This window comes from Vanessa atalanta, chromosome 1 (genome assembly GCF_905147765.1).
Source record: "Vanessa atalanta chromosome 1, ilVanAtal1.2, whole genome shotgun sequence".
Lineage (NCBI taxonomy): Eukaryota > Metazoa > Arthropoda > Insecta > Lepidoptera > Nymphalidae > Vanessa > Vanessa atalanta.
The window spans coordinates 13,846,852-13,860,606 of NC_061871.1; the positions used below are offsets into that span (position 1 = coordinate 13,846,852).

General features: G+C 31.6%; 1 protein-coding gene across 2 annotated transcripts in view; it reads left to right on the forward strand.

The window, feature by feature from the left end:
- Nucleotides 1–3,255: 3,255 nt before the first annotated feature.
- Nucleotides 3,256–13,755, forward strand: part of LOC125066146 (uncharacterized MFS-type transporter C09D4.1) — a 61,725-nt gene continuing 51,225 nt past the window's right edge. Inside the window, exons 1-3 of one of the 2 annotated variants that reach the window (XM_047674084.1) lie at nt 3,256–3,487; nt 3,600–3,608; nt 9,024–9,709. In XM_047674084.1, coding sequence (XP_047530040.1) covers nt 9,347–9,709 — 363 coding nt within the window. In that variant the 5' untranslated portion in view covers nt 3,256–3,487; nt 3,600–3,608; nt 9,024–9,346. Of the gene's footprint in view, nt 3,488–3,599; nt 3,609–8,985; nt 9,710–13,755 lie in introns of those variants that run through there. The other variant, XM_047674093.1, reaches the window with a different exon arrangement.

The following is a 13,755-nucleotide window of genomic DNA, read 5'->3' on the forward strand; positions in this document are numbered from 1 at the left end:
ATTAATCAACTACAATCAGTCCACATATTCAATTCAAATATTTTAGGAACATATTTGAACTTTCAATTACAATGAAAACCCCGAATGTAGAAAAAAGAATGGCTGCAATAAATTTAGGATTCAAATAAATTGTACATTTCGGGTCAGGAAAAATATATCCCTTGAAATATTAAATCGAATAACTATATATAATAATTATGTCATGTAAATGAGCGTTTTTGTGACTGCGACTATTGTTTATTTTTAATATTACAAGGGAAGACTTTTACATCTCAGACTTCTGAAATAAACATTACAAAAGTTTTTTTTTATTTTATAAGACAATTTAAAACAGGTTGTCTTATTTTTTTGTGAAATTAAACCTAAGCTAAACCTAAACTACCTACAATTCTAGTCATATACATATGTAGGTATTAATCAAATATCTACGTTGTCTGATTAGAGCCTCGACAGACGTGGAAATGGGTCAGTCTGCTCGGATATCCGTAAATAAAGTTCCGATTTAGATATGCTCGATCTTGACGTGAGGTTTAATATGGTAAGACATTATTTATTTATATTGTTTACGTCAAAAATAATGATGAATAATGTCATAATTTTTTATATTTATAACAGCAAAATTAAATTAACCACAAATAAATACCAGTACAATAGTCAAGCAACCAGCAGATTGGATGAACTACTCTAACTTAGTTTTTTTTTTAATATTTTTAGGGCTTTTAAATATGTTGCCTGCATACGTATGTCTTTATATTCTTTTAGACTTGTCAGAAATCAGATTGTTATACGATAATTGACGCATAATGAGCGCTGTGATAGGTAAGTATTTAATAGTTAGATAGAAACAGCTAGCAATTACGACTTCAGAATGTAATTCTAATTACCAGTAGGCAACATTTTAATTTTTACACTTTCAAAATTACACACATCTTCTTTAGATGTGAAACATTGGGGCTCTTTTTTTAATTGGACACTATATTTCTTGCAGACGTACCATTTTCAAATTTACGAGAGTCGCTAAGTAAAGGATTTTCATCTAAACGCGTACACTTTTTGTGCCTCGCACAGATGCTATACGGCTGTTTCAATTTTTTTATTCTTTTTTTATTGGATTCTCGTTCACGTATTCAACATTTTCTGCTCCGAGCGTTAGGCGAGAGTCCAGTAAAGTAAAAAAAAAAGTAAAATTTAGTGAACTTTAATTGAAAGAATTCGGAAAATTCAATGAAGGTATTTATAAGATTTTATAAAAACACACGTACTTACAAAATATTATGTATTTTGTGTGTAATTTTTTATAAACACTATCATTTTTAGTAAATAACAGAAGCATTATTTTTTATTTTATATTTAATTTATGTAATTGAAAATCTATATAAATAAAATATAAATTTATTTTCATTCAGATACCGCTCTATTTTAATTTATTTTAAGAGTCCACTAATCTATACTTTTTAGAAAAAAAAAACGACTGGATTTAGGCTCATGTTCATCACAGGACATTAATTATTGTAAAAACAGTTTTGTAAAGCTGTTTTGTATTTGAAAAAAAAAAACAACTATGCGAGTTTCTTGCCGTTTCTTCTCGCTGGAGGCTGCTTTCCGAATCGGTGTGGTAGTGTTTAAATACTGACGATTCAAAAACGCTTTGTTGTGAAGTTTCCTTGAATAAAATCGATTTGATTTGATTTGAATCTGGACAATTTTAATGTTAAGGAAAAAAAGGGACATTCATGGTGTATTGTCGACACCCTTAACCACTCTTTAATCTACTGACCCACTCACGTTTACTCAATAATATTGTTTAGTGCCTAACTAAAGGTCCGTTGATCCCGCCGTCTTGCCTTCAAACCCACCTTGGGCGCTAAAAATTTTGATACTTTTCAATGAAGTCAAGATTATCTCATCGGATCGGATAATATCATTATCACATCGGTTAATAAGATATTACAATCGAACATAACACACGAAGTCACAAGCAAAAAGAAAGTGTTCGATAAAATCTGTACACAAATTGTAATTATTCTTGTAGAAGCACATGAAATAAAACAAAATCCAATTTACCGGAACCTATGTCTTTCTAATCCTGACCCAATTCCTCGCTCGGTCCGGTGGATTCATTTAAATCAATATGTCCACAGTAATCGATTGAACTGAGCGACATTGGTTTTATATAAATCGTTTTAGAAAATGTAACACTCGTACATAATATTGATTTTATTGTACACTATTATTTTTACAAAATTAATTTATTTTTATTAGTAATCCTTATAGTTTAAAATATTAAACAGTTGATTATATATTTTGCTATAAATATTACACAGGCGGCTTAAATTAGTATCAATAGCTTAGGTGATTCCTGCATTTTTTATTTAATAGTTTGGTCAAAAAATTGTGACAAGTTTATCATTTTTCTCGTAAAATTGATGCTCGAATTGACTCTCTCATAAATTGATACAGATCTTAGATATAATATTATAAATTAAATATCAGAAATGACAATCGTCGCAGCCCATTGTCTTCAAAAAACATTCAAGGTCAAACGTCAAAAGGGTCAAAAATTTTCTCGTAAACGATGACAACATAGGAATAGATTGATTGACAGAAACTAAAAAATATTTCTAAGAACTATCTTTGTTGAGATAATTAATATGTGAAACATCGAAAATAACAAAAGGCAAGCCTATGTTCAATGATGTGGCTATATTAAAATTTCTAAATACAGAATGACCGGTAAATAATGGTAAATGAGATATATTTTATTTACAGTTTTGTCATCGTACTTTAGTAAGTAGATTATAATAAGCTATACTCAATGGTTCTTTACACATTGTCCTTTTTTAAAAATTATAAGAAAGGATTATTATTAACTGATTTCCTTTTTGCTAATATAAAAATACCTACTTGGGAATTAACAGTTAAACCTGCATGAAATATGATATTGTGACGGTCATCTATTATAATAATTGAAATCGTTCCTCACCGTTTGTTCACTTCCTCATATTTCGAGATTCCAGTGTACTGAGCCGGGGGAATAATAAAAACAATTTACCTTAGCGACATTTGGTAATTGGTACCCATTTTAGTGATGCTTTGTTGCCAGTGCAGTGAGCACATCTGAATGATGTAAAATTTTTGCATCACTTATTTGCAATATTATTATTAATAATGGCGCCAAATCCTCTCCCTCATTTCTGAACGTAAAATTAAAAATAATAAAAGAAAGTTACGCATGCGCGCTGTACGGTCATTTCTCACGGGGCTGTCAATCGCGTAGCTAACATAACCTATAAAATACCGAACCCAAACAATAAAAAATATATGTGCATAAACAGATTGTCCTTCAATTGGTCGATGGATCGAACCATGTTTTAAATTGGAGACTACTTTAAATCATTTCAATTTGTGTCTATCATTGAAAGGGGAATCAATAAAACGTTAACCATCGTGATTTTATAATGTTTTACGTGAACTAAGTGTTTTAAATGTGATATTTCTATTGAAAATGATATAATATTAAATAATATTTCGCTGTGTTTATTATATTTGAGATAAAAAGCATTAAAATAGTGTTATTTTGAATGCCGGGAATTCAACAGCTGTTACAGGTTAGATAAAGATACTTATATATATATGGCTGTCTCTGTCTCGTTCTCGAAAATTTTCAAAATACAAATTTCGGGCATCACGACATACTTTAAGTGATTATTTATTTATGTAAGATTAACATAGCGAATCAGCCATAGGTATTTCAATTTTTTTAGAAGGATGAATATAAAATTATAATTTTTAACTGTCCTTGAAACAATGGCTTGTTTGTCTTGAAAAATATCGATAGCGTAATCAAGTGAATTGTAAAAACCATTTAACTTGTAACATATGATAGATTTTGCAATAAAACTACTTGGGTAATAAAGTAATACTTTTAACTACGTCTTAATCACTTTAATATAATTTTAGTCGTGGTGAAGAAGATTTCTTTACTCTTTATTTTTTGAAATAAGGCAAAGCAAGATAAAAGTAATCAGCATAATTATCAAAAAAAAATTGGAACGATAGAATTGTAAAGACAAAACGACTGATAAAATTCGTACAAACTAAAATACTGACCACTTCTTAGGCGCTCGAGTACTTTTTAAAATCTAATGATATCATGGGCATTTAGTGTCTAAAAAATAAAAACTGTTAAAGGACGGTCAGCATTCAGCCAGTCCAAAAGAAAAAAGCTAATGAAGGAATTGAAGTATAATTAATGTGTGATCACGTGATCAATATCGAAGTTACAGATTTGCGTAGTTTTCTTGATTATGAATGAGCTCGTGTGGTTTAATGTCGCGTCATGGATTATTTAAAGACAAAATCGATGCGGAGACAATTATTTTTTATAGATTTTTCGTCGGTTAGTCTATGCACGCAGGACATAGATAGCCGAAGGATTTCATATACTACTACTTGTTTACGTACTTTTTTTGCGACTGAATGGGCCTTTGGAAAGTGTTGTAAGAAATATGTAACACTGGTGCGCCACCAACTTTCGGAACTAAGGCTTATGTCCCTTGTGCCTGTTGTTACAATGGGTCAGTCACTCTTCCTCAACATACTGAATATTGAAGTTTGGTGGTAGAATGATGAGTGGGTGGTGCTTGCCCAGAGGGGATTGAACAAAGCCTGATATGGTAGCTTATGTTTAACAAAAAACGGTTCTCTTTCAAAATAAAACATCTCATGTAATCATCTAATATCTGAAAATATGATATATTCTTTACAATATAAAGTACTCTATATTCTACTAAGTATATTTCAACGTCTGTAGGAGTAAACCTTCAATGTACGTATGCAACATGGCTACGTATTCCGACTGCTGGTAATACGATTTGCTAATACAGAGTTATTATGCATAGTCTGTATTTAGTCTGCACTACAAACAGTTCTTGATTAATACCTACATGCATATGTATTTATTAATAATACACCTTTATTAGTGGATATTATATAGAGGAGGCCTATGTCTATTAGACAATTAATGTGCGCTCAATAAGATAATGATATGATATCACTAATCCAATTGACTTCAATTCCAAAGTTCTGATAACAAATGCACTGACATTTAAAGCGCAATTTTTTTTGACGAATCTATAATTAATTACAGATAATTAAGATCTCGCAATTATGTCATTTCAATTCAAGGTCAAGTTATAGTATTTATCTTCAAACACACTGCCACTGCCATTGGAAAATACTATAGGTACACGGGTATATGGGGCACGGATCCTCCAAGAAGTGCCGTTGTTTTATAAACATCGTATTTAGTAGAGGTTGATAGTAAATTAGATTTTTGTTCATTTAGGCCCATACGATTATAATAGTATGTACTAGCACTACTACTAGACAATGCACCATTTCCGAGATAATGTATACTACATCTTATTAAAGTTTTACAATATGTTAAGTCTAAATTATTGAAGTACACTGGTGTTTGGAAATGAATATAATTTAACAGTGAACTATTATTATATCTGTATGTAATCGTAATATCTTAATCGCCTGATGATTGACGCACGACGACGTTAACTTGTATCTACTGCTTATTAGAAATTCAAAATCAACTCATTTTTATCTCCAAGTACGTGATAAAAGTATAACGTAGGCCGAAAATAAATATTCATAATACTGTCCTTCCAGACTTCATACGCGTCGAATTCAAACAATATTACACTTGTTCTTTAAACTCGTAGTAGTGGGCCGATTTTGTTTATTTTTACCGAATGTTCGGCCAAACTACATATTTGGGTAAATCAGCATTTGGCCTATTAATGATTTCAGCCAAGATAGCGCCAGTAGATGGTAGCTGCCGAAATTCGGTTAAGTGGAACGGAATATATATCGGAATGGCCCAGTGAATCTTAATCGAAGATTAAGGGTGTAAGTCCGTCAATTATCGCTGTAAGCTCGGCGGTGGAGGAATATTTTACAAGGAAATCTGCATCGGATAAAATTACACATGTGTATCCGTCAACTAATATAGGAGTAGCGTAGTGAAATAAAAAGTAAAAAGTTAAAAAACAGTTTTTCTTAGGAGAACAGAACGCCCACTTTTAGTTTAAATGCGTTTGTCAATTTAAAAAATCTTTCTAAATGTATTAAACAACTTGCCTGCACCTCTGAACTCGCTGTCAAGCAATAATAATGTTTATTTAACTACAAAAATCCAACCTTTGTCGAGTTGCCCCATTCTTAAGGTCGACTTAGAGACCTGGTCCTTTGACTGAGAATATTAATGGGGTCGGCGATATTCCGCTATCCCCTCGCAAAATTATTAAAATTAATCCCTTCTTTGATATGCTAAAATAGCCTTTATTTAAATGGGAAAGTGGCGATTTATTTCTGTAACAAGTCAGTTTGGTCACCGGTCCAAAACGTACAGAAATAAATCGACGATTATTATTTACGCGGTTGCTCTTGCTATTCAGAAAAAAGGAGCAAAAAATTTGAAGCAAAAAGTTTCATTACAGTTATTATCATTAACCTAATATCACATTACAGTAAATTTACAAACAGTGTATTTATTTCGTAGATAAAATTTGTATGAATTCAATACACTTTTTGTGATGAAGTTGAAGATTTTAAAAGTCAATAACTTTTAAAGAATACATTTGAACTTGGTTGAACTGTCTAGAAGAGGTCACTGTATTTTTTATTTATAAACGTACAACAGAGGAAATTATTTATATTATACAAATAAACTAATATAAGAAAGTGATTATACAATTTTGTTACTAATTTTATTTAAAAAATCTACGTGACACGCTACCTAGTTACTCATCGTAATCATTGAAATCGTATATAATTTATGGCTTACCAACAATTGTAGAAAACACCTCTTAACCTGGCCTGTTTTGTTCTATATTATATATGTATATTATACTCTAGATAACGGTTAACACACCAGTTTGTGTTGTTATTGCTGAAAATATTATTAAAATTAGTCTCACGCAGTGTTGATCCTATTTGTTTTTTTTTTTTAAAGCAGGCATCGAATTCTTTCACAAATAATTTGCTATTCAGTATAACAAAATATATATTTGCCATAGTTTTTGTTTCATTATTCTAAATGCAATTGAGTGGAAAGATTAGTCGCTTAGCATCGCGCCATTTCATTTTACGGACGTCTAATATTCCATCGAATCCATCGCTTCCAACCAAGCTAACAGAAGTACCGATAACATAATCATACCCTGCAAACCTTGCTAATTGGGATTTAAAACGTAATAAGTAAATGAAACCTCTTTAAGCTTATCGCAGAAAAAAAACATATTTGCTTTAAGGCAATTCAAGTATTACGTAAAATTTTATTAATTACTTATTAACCCTCTAGTGACTAAAAGTAATTAAAGCTGTTACTAACTATATATATACTAACATAAATATATTTTTAAACTATTATGATTTATAATGCTGACGTAATCACCATCCAGTTACCCCCGTACCTTGTGTCATCAAAAATAAACAAAGCAAGGAGCTCCCGTCCACCTTTGATGATTACGTAACACTTGAATGACCCCTGAGTACGAGATTATACCCTCATCTGTTTTCGATGATGACAAAGATTATATGTTAGATAATATGTGCATTTATAAATCACAAGTCGTTGCCTCGATAAATCGAACCCATACTGTTAAATAATAAAAACTTTAATTTACGTTTTTCGAACAACTTCCCCGATTTCTTATTGATTAAATTCGAGCATTAGTCGAGAGAATATTACACGCGGAATCGCAAAAATACAGGTAGCCCACTTTTCCTTTAATGCCATAACTGGCGTCCCGCCCCGGCTTCGTACGGGTAAAATTAATTAATAAAGAAAACTACATGATACTACTTAAGTTTATAGGACTTGGGAAGTTCTTTCTATAAATGAAAAAAAAAAAACTGAATTGGATCATTAGTTATTAGTTCCGGTGATTACTCCTTACATACAAATAAAACAAATTTGACCTCTTTATAATATCACTATAGATGCAGTTGCCCTATTCTCATCCAACCTCATTAGTTATTTAATTGATTATCTTTTTGTATTTCAATAATATAATTCCTATATTATGTTCTTTTTTCAAACGTCTGACACATCCAAGGTTGTTCTGAAATCTGTTCTTAAATGTTACGTTTAAAATCTGAACAACCATGGTTTTAACACAATTTTGTCTTATTCATTTTGAAAATGGAATGCAAAAAATTTATATAATTCTGGTTAGATACATCAAATAAATAGTTAATCATACTGTCTGTCTGTATTGTACACTCGTAAGTTATTAATATACAGTAATGTAGTCAAACGCGCGTACAGTAAATAATTAATTGACATATAATTAATATATCGAAGTACATAATTCAATATGACCATCGTTTTAGTAACTTATTTCAGCCAATCGAAAACAAAAAAAAAACTACACTATATTCTCAAGTTAGTAGATTCTCTTTTTTTTTAAATTTAAAAATGACTCATTTTATTTGGCTGACGGTACTTTTAAGTGAACCATTGTTCAGTGAATTCAAGTCAGTTCAGATAATTATTCATTTGAACAGGAGTTTCGTTTTAGACTATTTTTAGGAACATTTAAACTCTTTTGTAAAATCGGTTTAATATCTAATTTAATACGTGTTTCTTAATTTACCTATAAGTATGTATAAAACAATTCACATTCCTGACACTTCGATTCATCGCAAAATCTTTCTCGAGACAATGTTGTAATTATCTTCCTTATCACATTAGCTTACTGACGTAACCCGACCTACTTATAAAGGTAGCTCCGGTAAATCAGTCGTTAATTATTCATGTACTTTTCCATGTGTTCCAGTAATGTATTTTATAGTGTAACTCATTTCATTTATATCTACCGTTAAATGGTGACGCGGTTATACGTGCTGCTTGAAGCGAGAAAGAGACAGACATATTTCTATATCATCTTTGTGAAAATAAATCACACAATGATGACTGTGTTGTGGGTATGGCCGTGAACTTGCAGATTCGGAGAAGTCGAGAAAACGATCACGTCTTAGGAAAGTCAAAAGCCTTAGAATAATTTAAATTACATGTATATTAGTTCAAACAAAAGTTCCTCGCAATCTCACATAATAAACGTAATAAAAGACTGATAATAATAGTTAATGTCACAAGTAATTTAAAACGTATTAAATCGAACGAAGTGAATTGGGGACCAATGCCGACATAAAAGTGATTAAAATAGATTATAGGAACCAAGTGTCTTATTGCAACAATAAGACTTAAGCGGCGGTAGATAACGTTTGTGATAAAATTAATATTATCGAGGATTTCAAAGTTTTACAAATGACAGCTAAGACTGATAACGTAGCAAATGGGATCCGTAATCCATCAGAGCCGATCAGTTCGAAGCTGTTCCTCTCAGAAGAGGACCCGGTGAAGCATGACGTGTCCGGGAGTGTTATGGACGGTCTTATAATGGAGGTAAAGGATTCTTACACGGTGTTCAGGACACGATGGGTGATGTTGGCATTATTCGTGCTGTACTCATCATCGAATTCCCTGCAGTGGACTCAGTTTACGATAATATCGGATATTATAGTGAGGTACTATGGTGTTACGAGCAACGTTGTGTCTTGGACTTCAATGGTGTACATGTTAACGTACGTGCCCCTGATATTTCCTGCTAGCTGGCTGCTTGATAAAACGGTGAGTGAATTTATGATTTATTTATTAACGAACCATAATTAGTAAATGCAAAATAAAATATAATAAATTAAAAGATGATGAGCATGAGTGTAGAGGGAGGAAGGGGAAGAGGGCAAACTAAGTAGACATGGGTGGAGTGTGTGATATGAGAGAGATGGGTGTGAACGATTAGATGACGAATAAAAGAGGAGAATGGAAAGGAAAGACTTGCTGCTCCGACGTCAAATAGATAGGGATGACTTGGGCAGGGCAAAGAAAAAAATTACTAAAGACACTCGTATTACATTAGTTAATTTTGGTTCTACAAGATTGAGTTTCTTTAAAGTAATTTTTGCAGCAGTTGTTTTTATCTATTGGCACCAATACTTATTTCGTCTTCTACAAATCAGTAGGGACATCAGTGTTTGTTATAAAATTACAATAAATTAAACAATACTTAGCGATGCTTGCTGATAAGATCGTCTGTTGCTTCGCGCTCGTAATATCGCATGATCCTTATCGGACATTTAAATCAGTCGTGTTGATTTATCTATAATCTTTAAAACTAGGCGCATAAATAACTCAGATAGTATTATAAATACACGGCCTCTGTACCTGCTTTGGTGTTAATTGTTACGCTTCTCTCACAGAACAGATATTGTGTCAAAGTGTATGGAAATTTGTTGACATAATATCTTTTTCTCTTTGACGTGGTGGTTGAGGAAATAATTGAAACACATTATATTGAGGCCAGAATCGAGAATTAATAAATCTATTTTTTTTTTTTTTATTATAATTGTTTTATTACGTATAACCTATTTAATTATTTCGTAGTCCTAATCCAAATACCAAAAAAATTATGTAATTTATTCATTTTAATATAAATGTTTGGTTATATCATTTTTTTTGTTTGTGGGTTGTTGGATTAGATTGAATCCTGTAAGAGATGCTGCAAGTTCCCCGAATTATTAATAAAACAAAAATAAAATATTTCATCCGTTTTATTCACTTTAGCTTTAAAATAAATATTATTTGTGTAGAACTTATTTTGATGATGTATATCTCACATCTCAATATAAGTTCTGCTTGCTTCATTGGTCTACCGGCTAGATACAATGCCACAGTTCCCCAGGTCCAGGGTTCAAACTGCAGGTTGACCAGATAAAAAATTATTTCGGTTTTTCTGACCTTTCGATTCTCAATAACGGCTCGGAGTCAGGACAGGTTGGAAAGGGTCGGAAGTGTAAACAATCTCCTGTGCTTTGGGCAACGCGTAAAGCCGGGCTTTACGTGCTACTCTTTCCGGTCGTGTCGGACTTGCCGCGTTCCATCAGATTATAATGAGTAGGGGAATAGAGAGTGAATCAGTGCTTGCGTAGACTTGTACACTATAACCCCCTATAGGTTTGCCTTGAGATTCGCTGACGTGACGGAAATCGGTCGGGACGAAATCATCATAAGATTTGCTATTGGTGGTTGTTATCAAGATATGTTTTGCCTAAATCGTACATTCGGTCACAGTTCCGAAGTCGTTTCAAATATATTATTGAAAAGTTTTCATCAATCGATGTAACTTATCTAGGCTTACGGATTGATGGCTTACTAGAACAGAAGATCAAAAATAAGTGCTTTATAAAAGCCTGATTCTATGAATATTCCAAGAAACTTCGACTATTGCCTTTATCCGATATGTTCATACAACTGAAATCGAGTTACTTAAATTGAAAAGATAAAATGGGAAAGTATTTTCGCTAAATCGTCGTTGGGAGCTCGCTTCGGACCCTCTTTACAAATCTTGTTATTGGAAATATGCTACATTTTAGTTGAATTTCCTTCATAATAATATAACAAATTCAATGTATGTTTTTTTTTACAAAACTGCATTTTACAGTTATACTCGTATAACACTTTGTTGCCGTAAAACGATACTATTCGATAACTACAATTTTAAATAATCTTAAAGGTGGTATTTTGATATTGAAAACTTTTTAATGTATAAAAAATATTAATCATTAGATAAGAATAAGCTCCAAGCCCTCTCTTCTAAAGAGGACTCGTAGCAATGGGGCATATACAGAGTGTTAATTTTTTACATAAAAATTAAATGTAAAATATTATAAATAGTTGACTGCAGCCCGCTTTGCTACTTCTTTATATGAAGTTGAGTAATTCCACAAGGCTGATGAAAATTAGAGTAGCTACTGAGTTTTTCTCTTTCCAGTAGATTTACATTAAATTCAATCTTGTAAATGGTTGATATGTTTTTTTAAATAAATAACATGCCTTAATATGTTTTGCATGTCATCAAAATATTGCTGATAACCGGTAGAAACACAACAGGCTTACACAAAGCCTGCACCAATTAACAATGTAGGTAATAACAGATGAGTTCATATTAAGGACAAGGCAAAAAATAAAAACATTATATTTTCCTATACAACGCCCTCCTGTTTTTATCTTTGGATTTGAATAAGGGTTGAATTGTTATTATTTTGCATTGAAACCCTATTAATCAGTTTATATCAATACTGTTTTAATAACAAAGAGAATTCATCAAATTCCGGGTCACCGGACCTCGCAAAATGTCCGCGAAATTAATCATTTCACTTTGTTTCGTTACAATGTTGTTTCCTTTAACGCTCGTCGTTGTTTAAAAATATTTGATGTTATTATTACGATATTATTAAAATACTTTTGTGTTTTGTTTCATTAGGTTAATATTTATTAACAGTTTTATCTCATAAATGGGCACTAAACAGAATTTGGTGCATGACACGTATTCTCTTTCCTTTCAGCCATATTTTATTTGGTGGTAATACCTATCTAAGGTAATATTTGTGCAAATATATTATATTTGTTTCTCGATGAAGAAAAAATATCGCCATTATGATATTTAAACAAATGTATATGGGAAGTGCATACTGTATTATTATTATTTTTTTATGTAATAACGAGTGAGTCTCGCCGTTAAGCATACCAGCTTGGCGAGAGCTTATGTTTTTGTAAAAACTTTTTTATATAATAAAAAAAAAAATCCATCTTGTTGAATAAATAAAGGCCAAACACGAACAATTTATATTGTTGTGTTGGCCAGATATTTTAAATCCTAAAGGTAACCTAACCTAACGCGCCCTGCGTTAGGCGAATGTTAATTAATAAATACTATTACTCATTTAAAAAAAGATATATTAAAGTATGAATAATTAAATCAAATCACTTAAAATTCCTTTTATCAATATAGAAGCATTACATTTTCTTATTGATTGTCGAATTAAACAACACCACCGGTTCAGAAATGAAAATACCCTGACCTGAGAAGAACCGGCGCAAGAAACTCAGCGGGTTTTTTTTCGAAAGTTAACCCTTTCTGGTAAAAGCCTTTATCATTTTTGATTGATAACAAATGATATTATATTTAACTTTTTGTAGACACATAATTCTACGCCGATAGATTTCTTTTACTATAACCGTTTGCCAAAGTTCAAATTAGGTAAGAACAAATTATATTCGATTATTTTCCTGAGGGATGACCGGATTATTCAAAAACTATATTTTAATGATAAACACTGTAGTAATAAACTTTTTAATTAATGCTGAGTTATTCTAATTATTATTTTGTCAGACATTGTCATTTGTTTAGAGAGAATAATCAATCACCATTCCGCCTTATTAATTTAAATTATTCTGGACAAAGTTTATAATTATATTCCTTTGTTAAATAGTTTTGGAGGTCACTGTACCCGTCCATTAACCATTAAATGACCTTCTAATACCAAAACCCAACTATTTGTAAGGAAAACTAAACATTTCTAAACATAATATACAAGGACTTATTGCCGCTAGAATTTAACAAGATAACTCGGCACATGTCTTTTGTAAATTACTTGTTCTAAGATAACTTTATCTCCGATGCATTCTTATATTTGTCACATTATCTTGAGAGGCGAATATAAATGTCATATAGGCCTGAATTTAATACAGTAGGCGGTATATTTGATAAGATATAACTTTTTATTTCTTTAATCCGTAGAACTATCATGGAGGAGGGGAGGAATGAGGACCATGTT